The 14149-nt window shown below is 44.1% G+C and overlaps 5 protein-coding genes across 7 annotated transcripts; 3 read left to right on the plus strand and 2 right to left on the minus strand.

The window, feature by feature from the left end:
* Positions 1 to 139: 139 nt before the first annotated feature.
* TORIP (Torsin interacting protein) lies at positions 140 to 1409 on the plus strand. Its single transcript, XM_064689191.1, has 3 exons — positions 140 to 857; positions 926 to 1059; positions 1128 to 1409. The coding sequence occupies exons 1-3, from the start codon at positions 236 to 238 to the stop codon at positions 1356 to 1358; spliced, it is 987 nt and encodes a 328-aa protein (XP_064545261.1). The 5' UTR covers positions 140 to 235; the 3' UTR covers positions 1359 to 1409.
* Positions 1384 to 8011, minus strand: Ir76a (Ionotropic receptor 76a). The gene is made up of 7 exons (XM_064689210.1): positions 7957 to 8011; positions 7658 to 7902; positions 5782 to 5953; positions 5460 to 5722; positions 5264 to 5387; positions 1989 to 2608; positions 1384 to 1923 (listed from the first exon to the last, which is right to left on the minus strand). The coding sequence occupies exons 1-7, from the start codon at positions 8009 to 8011 to the stop codon at positions 1435 to 1437; spliced, it is 1968 nt and encodes a 655-aa protein (XP_064545280.1). The 3' UTR covers positions 1384 to 1434.
* On the plus strand, positions 3006 to 4848 carry LOC135433194 (zinc finger protein 544-like). Its single transcript, XM_064689189.1, has one exon. It carries the CDS (start codon positions 3129 to 3131, stop codon positions 4197 to 4199), a length of 1071 nt encoding a protein of 356 aa, XP_064545259.1. The 5' UTR covers positions 3006 to 3128; the 3' UTR covers positions 4200 to 4848.
* Positions 6173 to 9124, plus strand: LOC135433188 (uncharacterized). Of its 2 annotated transcripts, none has more exons than XM_064689178.1 (4): positions 6173 to 6705; positions 6774 to 7471; positions 7535 to 7685; positions 8300 to 9124. In XM_064689178.1, the coding sequence occupies exons 1-3, from the start codon at positions 6210 to 6212 to the stop codon at positions 7649 to 7651; spliced, it is 1311 nt and encodes a 436-aa protein (XP_064545248.1). In that variant the 5' UTR covers positions 6173 to 6209; the 3' UTR covers positions 7652 to 7685; positions 8300 to 9124. The 2 variants fall into 2 exon arrangements, with proteins under 2 accessions (XP_064545248.1, XP_064545249.1); XM_064689179.1 differs by having other exon boundaries at positions 8401 to 9124.
* Positions 9051 to 14002, minus strand: SREBP (Sterol regulatory element binding protein). 2 transcript variants are annotated; one of them, XM_064689138.1, is made up of 7 exons: positions 13784 to 14002; positions 11688 to 13293; positions 10828 to 11630; positions 10360 to 10763; positions 10172 to 10298; positions 9793 to 9960; positions 9051 to 9730 (listed from the first exon to the last, which is right to left on the minus strand). In XM_064689138.1, exons 2-7 carry the CDS (start codon positions 13240 to 13242, stop codon positions 9365 to 9367), a joined length of 3423 nt encoding a protein of 1140 aa, XP_064545208.1. In that variant the 5' UTR covers positions 13243 to 13293; positions 13784 to 14002; the 3' UTR covers positions 9051 to 9364. The 2 variants fall into 2 exon arrangements, with proteins under 2 accessions (XP_064545208.1, XP_064545207.1); XM_064689137.1 differs by having other exon boundaries at positions 11688 to 13296.
* Positions 14003 to 14149: the final 147 nt, after the last annotated feature.

The raw sequence follows: 14149 nt of genomic DNA on the forward strand, positions 1-14149 counted from the left end.
ATGTATAAGAAGAACTTCTCGTTCAATCGATTAAAATATGAATTCGAGTGCGAAATGTCCAACGGCAGTTAAAAACAAAGTGCCCATTGCTATCGGAATTTAACATAATGTTAAGTTTCCGGGGGCCATATGTTGTTTTTTTTTTGCCTTCGACAAGCCAACAAGTACTGTAGCGGGCATCATAAAGCTGTTGACGATTCATTAATTAAAAGCAAACAGGTGTACGGATATTAAAATGACGAGCCGAGCTTCAATACATGCACAACGTAAACTCAGTGGCTCCGGCTCTCCTACAGCAAATTTATTGAGTCAAAGCGATATCCAAGGTGCACGCAGTGTCTACTATCGGGAGGCAAATAACTCAAGTGACGATGAGAACGAAGTTCTTGAATCAGATGAGACGCCGGATCACGAACAATTGCCGACGACGGATACAGACGAGGACGATTCACTGCAGCAAAGTCGCCCTTTGCCAGCAACAACACCCAATCGATCAGTTACAGCTCCAACGAGGGTAGAGAGCCAGCCGCTTGCTAAACCTGCAAACATTCAGCCGTCAAAATCACAATTCAAATTAATACCATATGCTATTATTATTATATTGCCATTATTTGCATGCTCGCGATTGCTTAAATCGGAGCCTCAAGTGAAACGCTGTGCGTTTGAGGATTTGCGGCAACGTCCGCCGTTGCAGTCAGAGGATGTGTGGAAAGCGCTCAGCATCAATATTGAATTGCTGCTAAACAAGAAGATTAAGTCTCCCAATGTTTACCTATTTCTGCACTCGAATCAGAGCAGCGAAATTCCAATTCAAAAACTAATCAACGATATTGCCGTGGAAACATCCAAATGTTTTGGTAAGTTTAATTCAGCTATAGCCTTAATCCACCTACCAAATGCACAGTTTCCCATTTTTAATTCATAGATGGGCAGCGACCCATAGAAATGAGCCTTAAGGATTTCGAAACCCAGAATGGAGATGACTACGGCTATCCTATTGAACAGTACAAAAAGAAACTCAGAGAGGGCAACGTTTTTCTTATTGTAAATCTCAACGATGTAAGTAGACCCTTCATCATTTTGCAGGCATTTTTATTTTTCTATTGTTCTTCTGATATCATTTGCAGATTCCACCAAATTCAGCACGCGCTCTTCACACCATTTGCGACACTTACAGTCCCATTGCGCCGGACGTGGTCATCTTTATGACTCTGCGCACACACATTAAAACCGCTGTCGGGAGTCCTGCACAAATTGCCTATAAGACACTGCAAGAACTCTGGAAACAAGTGCCGGATAATGAATTGGATGCATTGATAACACGTGTTATTGATCAGGTGTTGCTGTTACAAAGCTAAGCTTAGGAATATATTTTTGCACAAATTTATTTGAAAAACAATTGTCTATAATTTACAGCTGCATTTAGACTAGTATTTACAATCTTTCCACCTGAACACACCACAATTCGCCCACAAATGCCAGCAGGCTACAGGTCATGCCGAAGCACCACAGCAGGACGAGCCCAATAAAATTATCAATGCCAAGTTCAACGGGTCCAATATCAAGGTTAGGTCTTTGGGAGGCCACAATGCGATTCTGTCTATGCGAATTCATATACTCAGCCGCGATCCGCCATTCCCAGTACTTGTCAAAGCCCGACGAATGCCAGGCGAGTATGAAATCATTGTGGATGCTAGATAAGGGCCACAAACGTGGCACATAGGCAGCCGTGTAGGCGAAGTATATATCATCTACCATTAACTTAAGGCGAGGTAGGGCATCGTCAGGAATCATCTCAGCGTTGGCCAAGTGACCAAACTGCATTCTCTCAACCACAAAGCCCATCTGTTCGGTTCGCGATTTAGCGGCCATAGTAGCCGCATCATTTACACGATAATTCTCCATTAATCCCAGTAAAACGGGCTGAAAATGACAAAAAGAAATTTCACTAGGAAATGGAGAGAGAAATCCATAAGACCGTCGCTTACATCTACGTTTTCGGCATCAATAGTGGCAATCCAGGCGTGAGATGTTGCCGTCCAGATCAGCTTGTGCTCATAGAGACGTTGTCGCGAATCGGCAGCTTCCTCAAGTTTTGGCAAGGTCAGTATAGCGGCAAGTCCTCCTCCATAAACAGTGGTCAGGATTATGTCGATCATGTAGCTCGCCAGCAAGACGGTGCGTAGAGAATACGATGTCGCCACATAATTGGTGCTCTGGTTCACAAATAGCTTAAGCGTGCTGACACAACCGAAGCGCAGACTCTGACGCCAGCGCGATTGGATGGCATTTGTTTTTGGTGGCGGCTCACATTGACGCGTGCCGGCCAGAGCTAGGCACTCCAAGATGAGGCAAAATAGTACGCATAACCACAGAGTGCCTTGGAATGGGCGCAGAGGTAAAGCCCAGTTAATCATTCTATGCGGAGCAGGTACTAGACAAGTGACACCGGAACGTCCCAAAAAATGTGTCATATCCATTTGTTGATAGGCATCATACCAGACATACATGCCGCCAATCCCATAATCAATGGTTCTCTCCATCACCATTCCCATTAATCCAAAACCTGTAGCATTTGCATAGATATCGCCCCATTCGGACTTTTCAGCTGTTGATAATATGATAATCCTAATTTATTTAACTTATTTAAATGATTTTAATGACAAATCACAGTATACGGGTATAAGCGATCAAATGAGAGTATGAGAACCGCGGAGAAGAGCAACATTTAAGAATACGTACGTGAATAATGTATTGTGAATGTGTTGAATGTATGTGCATCATGTATATATATACTTATACAAAATGTATGTATAGATAGGTATACATGTAGATTTTTGATTTATTTGCCCCGTTTTATTTAGGCGAAAACACACCATAGCTCCTATCGTTGGTCTGTAAATATTTCCGAAGCTTATATTTGAAATTTCGATATTCTTAAATTTCGATAACGTGCAGAGTAGTCGGCAATGCAGAAGGTTCTCGATTCACTCATTTGAGAAAAAGTTTTGGCAACCCTGGACTAAGAACCAGCTGACCGTGTTGAATCCTATTTCGAGCGAGTTCGAAATTGCGGGTTACCAAAAGGATATAAGAACAATTAAAGCTTGTCAAGAGCACTTGCAGATATGTCAAGCATGGCAGACGTTTGTCGCTCTTGTTTCAAAAGTTCAGACATGCTCGTGGACATATTTGCTGAGCGGCATGAGGATGAGCCCAGTTTGGCCACAATGCTAAGTCAATGCGGAGATTGCGAGGTGAAGTGCGATGATGCACTGCCCAAGCAGCTGTGCCTCGACTGTGCCATGGCCACAAAGAATGCGTTCAGATTAAGGCGCAGCCTGCTAAGCTCGGATAGTGGTGTGTATATGGAAGCAGCTGAGGCATATGGGATACTCGAGGACAGCGACATAGACTTGGCTCATCTTAATTTAGAGTCTATGCTGGAAATGAGCACGGATGCCGGCAACATTATAGCAGTAAGCAGCGAAGAGGACAACCGAGAAAATCGTACCCCAACTCCCGATGACATGACCACATCGCAACGCTATCCGATTCGTAAGCGCAAGCGCAAACGCTACGCCAGCGAGGAGCGTTATTCCAGCGAAGCACGAAATTCGAGCGATGAGTCTTATTCCGGCGAGGAACATGTTTCAAGCGAGGAAGAGAACTGTTCGTCAAGTATTTCGTCTTCCCCATCTGAGAAGTTGGCCACGCCACGCACGCAGAAGAACGAAAAGAAACCTAATTTTCGAAACAAAGAGCGTCCCTGCAAGTGTCCTTATCCTCGCTGCACGGCTGATTTTATGTCCACCAAGGGTTTGAATGCCCATATGAGACGACATGGAAAACGTACCCACATTTGCGACAGCTGTCCAAAGGCATTTGTCAGAAAATATGATCTCGATGAGCATAAGCGCATCCACACTGGCGAACGACCCTTCAAATGTCCTCACTGTCCGCAGAGCTTTACATGGAACAACGTGCTCAGGCTGCACGTCCGCACGCACACGGGCGAACGTCCCTTCCAGTGTGCCAACTGCCCGAAAAGCTTTGCCTCCAGCCACTCTCTGAACGAACACAGTCGCGTCCACACCAAGGACTGTCCCTTCGTGTGTCCCCACTGCCCGAGTTCATTTAGGCACAACAAGACCCTCAAGAGACATATTCTGGGACACACTAAAGATCTACCAGCATAAAATGAATGTAACCAAATACAAACAAGTACAAATAACTAATTTGTTAGTTAGTTTTAAGGTTGAAATGAATTTATATTATTATCTGAATAAGACGGATGTCCCGTGTTTTAAAAGATTAAGGAACTAATATTGCATCGAAGCTTAGATATAAAACTTGAATTGAATTCATATGATTTTTGTGTGAACGAAACTGATTCTTATGTTTCGGTTTTAGGTATGGCATGAAAATATTTTACTGTATTTTTTTTTTTTATTATTGAATGATTAATAATTATTACTTAAGCACCTATTAAAAAATTCATAATTTGAGCTCATGTGTTAATTTTATTTTTAAACTTCAATTTAATTGTTATGATTTATTCATTTTGTCATGAAATGTGTAGAAGGACATATCTTCCATCCCAAAAGTATATATTTAGTCTTGATAAGCATCCACAGCCGAGTCGATACAGCCATGTCCGTCTGTCTCATAATTTAAAAAGAGTATTCAGTCTTCGGCGTGTCAAACATAAATAATTTTTTACTCGATCTAATCTTATCAATTTAAAAACTAATTCGAATTGGAAAAACTACATTTAATTGGAGTTTTTAAAATAAAGGATTGGATCCGAGATCTATTGATTGAAATATTGCCCATTAATATTTCATATTTCGCTTGATATTTTCATAACATTTTTTTTACCATTAAGTTTGATACTCACTTGTATCCAATAATAAAGGATTGGATCTGAGATCTTATTGACTGAAATATTGCCTATTAATATTTCATATTTAGCTTGATATTTTAATGATATTTTGTTTACCATTAAGTTTGATAGTCACTTGTATCTTGTATTTTTTTTACCATTAAGTTTCATACTCACTTGTATCCAATAATAAAGGATTGGATCTGAGATCTTATTGACTGAAATATTGCCTATTAATATTTCATATTTAGCTTGATATTTTCATGATATTTTTTTTACCATTAAGTTTGATAGTCACTTGTATCTTGTATTTTTTTACCATTAAGTTTGATAGTCACTTGTATCTTGTATTTTTTTACCATTAAGCTTGATACTCACTTGTATCCAATTGCACCGTGCAGTTGTAGAGCTCGCAAAAGGTTCGCACAACTCGAACTTCGGTGCCATCTGCAAAAGCCTCCGCTCTATTTGAGGCACGATCGTAAAGCGCTGGTTGCTTAAGCTGGCGAGAACAAACAAAAAAAACAACCAACATATGATTATATATTATATTATATTATATTTTTATACATACATAGTCCAGCAGCATAAATGGTTCGTAATTGAATAATCCCAAAATGATTTCACGGCCTTCTAAATTTCGCATTTTTTCCGAAATATCTGTCTCGCTATCCCATGTTACTTTCCCAAGTTTGGCATCGTAAAACTGCATGGTATAAAAGGCGGCTGGCATTGCTTTAGCCCCAAAATATCGGGGACCAACAAAGCGATTGGTCTTAATCTCAAAGACGCTTGCGTTCAGAAATTGTGCGGTGACCAAAAGAACGTTGGGTTGATCTTTGAGAGCCAAAACTGAATAATATTTGGAAAGTGAAAGTGAGGCTTGAGTGGCTTACCGTGAAATAGGTAGCCATCCATATAACTATCAGATTCAGTAGATTCCTCCAGCAGTTCATCGGTATACACAAAAATAAAACGATTTTTGATTGAACGCCAAATCGAATAAGTGCTGGCATTATAGAACCAACGAGCAAACATTGGTATTTGCTCCTGAAATGCTATGAAACTCTGTAATTGCAGTAAATATACTTTAATATTCGATAATATACTTATATTCAGTGGATTGGTTGTTTAAATTTGAATATTTAAGCTTAACACATTTTATTGCGGGCTTACAGCGTTTCACTGGCGTAAGTGTTGGCTAACACATTTGTATGCACTGGCCTTAATTTGACAATTTCATGTATTTCAGCGAACTGGCAACCCTGCCAGCCAAAAACAAGAAAACTTGGGCTACACCAATAACAACACACGAATGTAAGCAATGCAAAAACTTGGCCTAGCTTGTCCGCTGGGATTCCTTGCCAGCAAACCGCAGCGGCATAAAACAAATATTTTAAATTTAAACTACGACTGCTTCGTGGCGATATTTTCATATCTTACTGCGCTCGAGGACAAGTTAAATTTGGCCAGAGCGCACCCGCAGTTTCGCGAAGTGTTGACGCGGGAGGCACCGCGTCGCTATGCCAAAATAAATATGCGATTGCTTCGATGCATTTCCGATTGGGATTTTCTATTAAAGTTGTGTGGCGATTGTGTTGTCGAGTGTGAGCTACGCCATGGACGGTGGGACGATAATATCACTCAACCGTTTCTGACACTTTTGAATGCATACTGCAAAAATTTGCGGCATTTGCACCTGATATTCGCGCACTCCAATATAAAGCCGCCGGCAGAGAGCGGAGATCTTAACATATTGCAAATGATTCAAAGAAAAGATCTGCAAAGCGTGAGCCTAATCGATGCAAAGGCTGCTGAAGGTGATTTTTAAAAATGTACTCGAGTTCGTGAGAATCGCAGTCATAGATAGTTTTATAATCTGTTGCAGTGCTGCAGCTGCGAAACTTTACCGAACTGGAAGCGCTGCATATTGATGGCTTTGATGTTGATTTGACTGATGCGAATTTCATTGAGCTGTTCCAGGCGCTGTCACAGTTGCGCAGGCTTTCGCTGCGATTCGCTTGGAGGCGACAGCTGCCGCCCTTGGCCGACTATTGCCCCCAGCTGGAGCATTTGTCGCTGGAGAACTTCGAAGGCACGCTAGACGACGTGGGCGATTTTCCGCGACTTAAGTCGTTGCGTCTGCTTTGGCGCTTGTCCGTACACTTGAATAGTCAGCTCTTTCGATCGTTGGCCAAACGCTATGGGGATCGTTTGGAGCAGCTGCAGCTGACCAAAGTGAATCCAGAGCACGTGGAGCACATAATATCGTTGCAAAGTCTGAAGGCACTCGCCTGTCACATGTGGCCCAGCGAAACGCTGAAGCACTTAGGGAAATTGCAGCAACTCGAGTGTCTGGGCCTGCAGTGCAGTGAACCTATAGCTAGCATAATGCAGCTGCTGGACGTAATTAGCAACTGCTCGAAACTGCAGCACTTGAAGCTAAGCAAGCACTGGCAGGAACAGGAGCTGGACCGCTTTCTATACGCCGTACAGGAGGAGCTGCGCAAACAGGCAGCAAACGGAAGGCGTGAGAAACTTATGCTAACGCTGGAGCTGCCAGCATCAACAGCGGCTCAGAACCAGGTTTTTTTTAGCGACAGTTCCATTTCTTTTATAATTCTTATATTTGCCCTCTTCTAATTTCAGTTAAAGCAAAATTTAAACTCGCAATTGTTACAATTGGACTGGCTGGGCGTTGCATGCCCTCTGTGTATGCCAGATCGACACACGAAGCAATCTATTCCAGGATTAATTTGGTTCTGAACTCACCTCGCAATTAGTCTGTTCAATGGCAACGGTAAGTCTCAAGATCCAATCGTTGTACGCCAAGCTGTTCTCCTCGAATTCGGCACGTTTCCGTTCATAATCATAGAAGTCCTTATCCTGTTCCAAGCTAAACCATTTCTGTGGCTCCAGATTCAGCACCGCAAGTGGGTCGCTTGTTTCCAGTTGTATATCAAACGAGGAGTGCCATAATATGCACGTGGCATGCGAGTCCATAAAATATTGCTGTGCTATAGTACAGTTTTTCTCATCAAAGGATTCTTATTTATCCAAGCAAAACTCACCGAGAAACGTTAAAACTTTGGACCAATAATTGGCATCCACCAACATGTCTGACATGTCGTCTAGTTCTGTGTTGTATGATTCCTCAATGTAGTTTTATATATTGAATTTTGTCTTCGAAGGACCTTTGTTAATTGCATATCAATAATGTAATTTTCTGTTTTATACTTGCAATTCTACTTGCAATCACGAGGATTGTTGCTATTAAATAATTGCTTATCAAATATTTAGCATCCATTTATAAACAAAAACCTATCCAACTATGCACACATATTTAAATTTATATTTACGCGCGCAAAGATAAACGCATTTTATGAAGGTTTAATAAACCCATATCCTAACTAGAATGAAGAACTATTTTAAATCGAGTCGGGAGTGATCGACTAGGAGATACCCTAAACCAAGCGATGCCTTTAAAAAGAATTCAAGCCTTATATCAGAAACAGAAGCAAGCACGGACGCCGGGGCAAGCTAACGAGGATTAAAAAAAATCACATCTGGGTCAATAACGGGATTAAGATATAGAGTATATAGCTTTGTGCCCTTCCTTCCACCTGTCAAATTGATAAGCTTTAATCTCTTATACCTGAAGGAGATCTTTAATATGGTTTCCCTCAGGTATAGCCGACTAAGAGATCCATTGAAAAACTACATAGATAAATTGTATTCGAATCAATATAAAATTGAATTAGCTTGTTTATTTTAATGAATATTGTATTTGATTGTGACACCTTCCCCTGGATTCACAATTTATTATACCAAAAAGCCAAAGCGGAAATGAATCCTCTATCATTTCATAATTGGTTTTAAAATGTCAAGCTTTATTAAATACATATCTATTTAAAAGAATAAACAAAATTGAAGTCAAAACGTTAGATTTAGCAAGCGCAGTTTTCATTGAACTCAAGAAAATTGTTTTTTGTATTAAAATTGTGATAGATAGTAACACATTTGTATTTTTCAACCTCACTTTTGTAAATTGTAAAGTAACAAAGTATTTATATAATTAATAAGCAGCTCTCGTAAGTGGGGAGGTTCAATTTGTGTGCCAAGATAATTTGACTTATTAAGTGCATGCACAGAAATTCCAAAGATATTAAACTGTTCAAATATTTATTGAAATAAATATATATATATATGTATGTGTGGTAACCATTATCAGTAAACATATTTCCATTTGTATTAAATGTGTATTAGAATTAATTACAAACTAAACAGAAAATATAGCAGGTATAAAGCGTGGGGATTTGATTGCTAAGACTTTCGTGCTGGTACAGTAAAAACAGTTTTTGCGTGCGTTCAATGCTTTGGATCTCTGTTCGTTCGAGTCACGTTCCTCATTCAAATGGCTGTCTTTCACCGTGGATTATCTTAACAAAGTATAATGTTTGAACTAATTTCGCGCGGGGCTTAAGCCTTGACGGTGGCACCGCCGCTGCCCAGGGACTTCATCAGTTGATAGCATTCCTTCAGCTTACGCTTGTCGCCTACTTTCTCTAGCGTTTTGGCCGCCTCGGCCAGCAGGCCAGCACGTTCACCGGGCGAACTTAACAGCGCAGGCGGCAGATACTTACAGGCCACATACATGGCGGCCGCACGCTCCCGCTCGCCGCCTTCAAAGTTCTGATGCTTGCGATCCTTGCTGCCGCAAAAGATGGATGAGTGAGCATTGCGTGAGCGTAGACTTCTGTCCAGCAGCTGCTGCGTTGGGCACGGTGACGCGCCGGCCATCAAGCGACAAACCGCCTCATACAAATAAATCCGCGACTGTGCGTTCTGCGAAAATATTAAAATTGGTCTTAGATAGCCGCCGGGCTGACTTGTTTAATTTAGCTTACCGGTATATTCTCTACAATGCTGCGCAATGAGTTCAAATCTGTTTGGAACTTTTCAAGCACATCCCCGGTGACCTGATAGTAGCCATCATCATCGATGCCCATGTGCTCCAGTTCCCACAATGCCGTGCGCGTCTCCAGTAACCAATCGCAGGTCAGCAACTGGAAAAGCTAAATAAATGTTTTTAATTAGACATCTTTGTGGCTTTCTGCAGGTAACCTCCCCAACAGCATCCGACGTTGCGTGTGAACTGCACGGAGCTTGCACTGCAGTTGTATTGCCGCGGGCAAATTTGAGACAGACAATGCGACTACAATGCACCTCCGTAACAGCTCCAGAGATGTCGTATCCTGGCTTTAATGTGGGAGTGCTTCAGCTTACCAGTTTGATGCCTTTGGCATTGGTGATGCGATTAACCGTGAGGCATTCCTGCAACTGGGCACTTGACTCATCGCAGAGCCGGTTGATCGAATGCTTTAGTCGTTTGTCCAAAGCGTTGCCATTATTCCTGAAACGGAAAGATTTGTGAATATTGATAACATGTGTAGATTTTAGAATGAACCACATACATGAGCAATATCATCTTGGCTCGCAGCACCGCATGCAGTGCTTTGGGCAGATGATCATTGTCGCTGCTCTGCTGCAGTTGAGCCGGTAGCTGTTTGATGCTATCGTACAGCTTCTCCGCCAGTGCGTCCTCGCCCAAGAGCCAGTGTACAGCAATCTCCAGGACATTGGCCCACCAGACAACGTTGGTGTCACGCTCATCCTCGTCGGCCCACAGCGTATCCCTCAACAGCGAGGTGTACTTGAGCACATTGCTCACAATGGTGCCGCTGTGCTGCTGCTGCAGCTGCTCCGCCTCGCTGCCAGTATGGTTGCTGTTGTTGTTAGGTGCGGACTTGTTTGGTTTGTGTGAGCCGGCGCCTACCAGACACTGAATGGCCTTGTGCAGCAAGTGCTCGCGATATTGCTGTGAATTGTAAGCAGAGCATTAATAAATCACCTCCAAGTTAAGCTTGCAGCTGCTTGTTTACCTTGATGGCATGTGCGGCCGGATCGCAGGGATTGCGCAAACGTGTAAAGAAACCATCCTGTTCGCCGGCGTTGAGCTCATAGTCAAACACATGAGCGCTGCAGTAACCATAGCCATAGGTAGTAAACGCCCAACGCAGCTCTTGGGTTTGCTCTGCGGCACGTGTGCGTCCACATTCTTGGCGTGCTCGACTCATGTAGTAGCGGGCGCAGAGCTGCTGCAGCCATTTGGGTGCACTGCGCTTCATCCTCAGCGCTGCCATCACATGAATGCAAATGGTCTCGCGCGGCGTTAGCAAATTCTGTGCCACCTCGGCCATGTTGCTGGCGCATAGAGCCAGCATGATGCCATTGCGATCACTGCTGCGGTCACCGGTCAAATGCAGTTGATTCAGGCGATTAAATAGCAGCGCCAGCTCCCGGGCCGAGGATAAAGCACGCTTGCGTGTCGTAGAATTGCAAAATAGTCCGCCGGCGCGACGCGACAGCACACGACCCAGCCAGAGACGATGGAAGAGAAAGCGCAAAAACTGCCAGAAGGTCTGCAGATAGCATTCAAGACGGGACGTCGGCAGGCTCAGGCCGTACATGTGCAGACAGTTCAGATAACCGGTATAGGCCTGTGCAGCCTGGCCCTGGGCAAAGTGCGCTTCGGCGCGTTTCTTGTGCTGATAGTAGGCATCCGTTTGGGTATCCAGCTGAGGATCACCGTATACCAATAGTTTGACCAGACAGCCGAGCATCAGAAGCAAATTCAATAGCCAGAGCCACGAGCTGTGCTGCCAGCCAATGTTGTCCGTATTATCTGAAAGAGAGAAGGCATTTGTTAATTAACTATATATTCCTTTCAAGAGGAACTTACCATCGTAAGCCAGAATGCTGCGTCGTTGACGGCTCAGCTCGCCACCCAGATCGTCGGCATCAAAATCGTCGGCGCCGAATTGACTGCGTTGCAGTAGCGCCTTGAAGGGATTTACGGCCAGCACAGCAAACATAAACATGCATAGGGCCAGCCGGGAGTGGGTGGCCATGCCACGCATGGAGCTGGGCACCACCAGCAGCTCTTCCTTGCTGCTGCCGCTGCTGCAGCTGGCCGTGGAGCCACCGTATGGTGATGGTGGCAGCGAAATGTCCGAATGCAGCGGTGATGACGATGGATCCGACATATCGCTGCGTGGCGGCGTCAGACCCGCATCCGTATCGCAGGCCAGCGATTGCTGGCGACGCTTCTTGGAGGTGGAGCCCACAATAGTGCTGCTGCTGTTGCCCAACTGCAGCAGATCCTTCACCTTGGAGCCGTCGCGTGCCATCAGCTCACGCTGCAGTCGCTGCAGCTCCGACTTGAGTTCATAGTTCTGGCGCTGCAGATCCCGTATCTTGTCAATAGATTTGCGCAGCACCGCCGACTTGTTCAGCTTGGCCGCATCGCCCACGACGAGATTTTTGAGCTCAATAATCTTGTCGTTTATAGAAGTGCGATAACGACGCTCGATCGCATTGTGCGCCGAGCGCTTCACCTCCTTCACCTTGGGCTGCACACGCTGAATAGCGATTTTGGCAGCCGGGGCTGCAGCTGCTGCTGCTGCGGGCGTTGGTGTTGGCGCCAGCTCGACGGGCGCTAACTTGGGCGTCGCCTTTGGACTGGCGGCCGCTGGCACCGTCTCGATCAGCACAGGCATGGGCGCAGCTGTCAGTATGGTTGCATTGCTGGCGGTATACATCAGAGTGGTGGCCGGATTGACGGCGGGCGCTTGTAGCAGAAAACTCTGCTTTCCAGTCGCCAACATGGCCGGCATCTTCTTGCTGGCATAATGGGGCGCCTTTTTGGTCGCAGCCGTTGCTGCTGCCGGCGGTGACGGTGACGAGGTTTCAGCTGGCAGCTGGTACACAAAGTCATTGTTGCACGACGTCGTTGCATACAGAATGGCCGGCGTAGGCGACGGCAGAGGCACTCGCTGACTGCTGTCCATGTGGTGTATGGTCGTTGTGGGCTGTGGCTTCAGCAGCTGCGGCAATGCCTGCGGACTGTAGCTCGAATTGGAGGCAATCAGCGGATCAGCTTTATATAAGGGCGGGTCGAAAAGATTATTCTGCTGCGACAGCAGCTCCTCCTTGACGTGCACAGGCGAGGAGTGCTCGCTCTTAACATTTTGCTGCTGTTGCTGCTGTTGTTGTTGTTGTTGCGGTTGTTGTTGCACCCGCAGGGGAGGTGACTGCTGCGGCGCTTGTTGCATGTCCATTGCGCATTCGAGCAGTGGCGGCGATCCGAGATCCAAGTCCATTTCATTTAAAAAGTTATTAAGCATATCGGAGGGTATCATCTCCTTGATTATGTTAAGCGCATCCTCCTCCTCCTTCCACATATCCATTGCGCTGGAGATAAACTCCATGTCCAAAGATGCTGGATCAATGTCCATGATCTTTATTCTTTCAGCTGACGTGTTGTTTGAATGGATTTTCAGTTGACGCTGCTGATAAACAAAAACAAAACATAAATGCTCGACTGATATATACCCTGCTCACTATCAACATATGTGAATCTGCTTAAATAATTATTAATGCGGCGAGTACCAATTTTGGGTATGTCTATGACACCCTAGTTGCACATTTTTTGCTTACAGGGTATTTTATGCTGTAATCATTGTTTTGTTTATGAAATTTCAATTTCAAAGCGGCGCAATAACACACGCCGAAAACAAAAACAAATAAACACACACGCACACGAATGCGCGCACACACACACACACACTTGCAAGCGTGAAAAGCGCCTTTCGACCAATCAGAATGCGCGCGAGAATCATACGATGTGACGGCAACAGCGCCGATGTCACCGCCGCTTTCCAGTTAATTGACCAAGGGGCAATTAAAAAGCGTAAGCACATTGTAACTAACCGCATATGTTAACTATTTGCTAAAACTAGCAGTTCACCAATTTTATTGAGCAATTAAATAACCTACCTATCCGATAAGCACTATGTTGTTACTTCAAAACACTATTGTGGCTTATTGTTGGCCATAATTATAGCCACAAACACATATGTATTGCAGTTTACACACGCAAATACGTTTGCAAATCGGTTGCGCACATTATAGGTGTTTATATGTTCCTTGTTTTTAATCAATAAACAAATTGTTGAAAAGCTTTACGAAATAAACAGTCAATCAGAGTCACACTAATAAGCCCTTATAGCATTTATCGATCTATATCGATTAGAATGCGAATGAAAAGTGACCAGCTTTAAAAATACGAAAACACCTCATTTGGCGCTGCCACACGATCTATATATTTATCGATATGACAGAAGCAACTAAGTGTCAGAGCTA

Source organism: Drosophila montana, unplaced genomic scaffold, assembly GCF_035044405.1.
Source record: "Drosophila montana isolate Dmon_TW-CO22-7 unplaced genomic scaffold, ASM3504440v1 contig_3217_1, whole genome shotgun sequence".
Taxonomy (NCBI): Eukaryota; Metazoa; Arthropoda; class Insecta; order Diptera; family Drosophilidae; genus Drosophila; species Drosophila montana.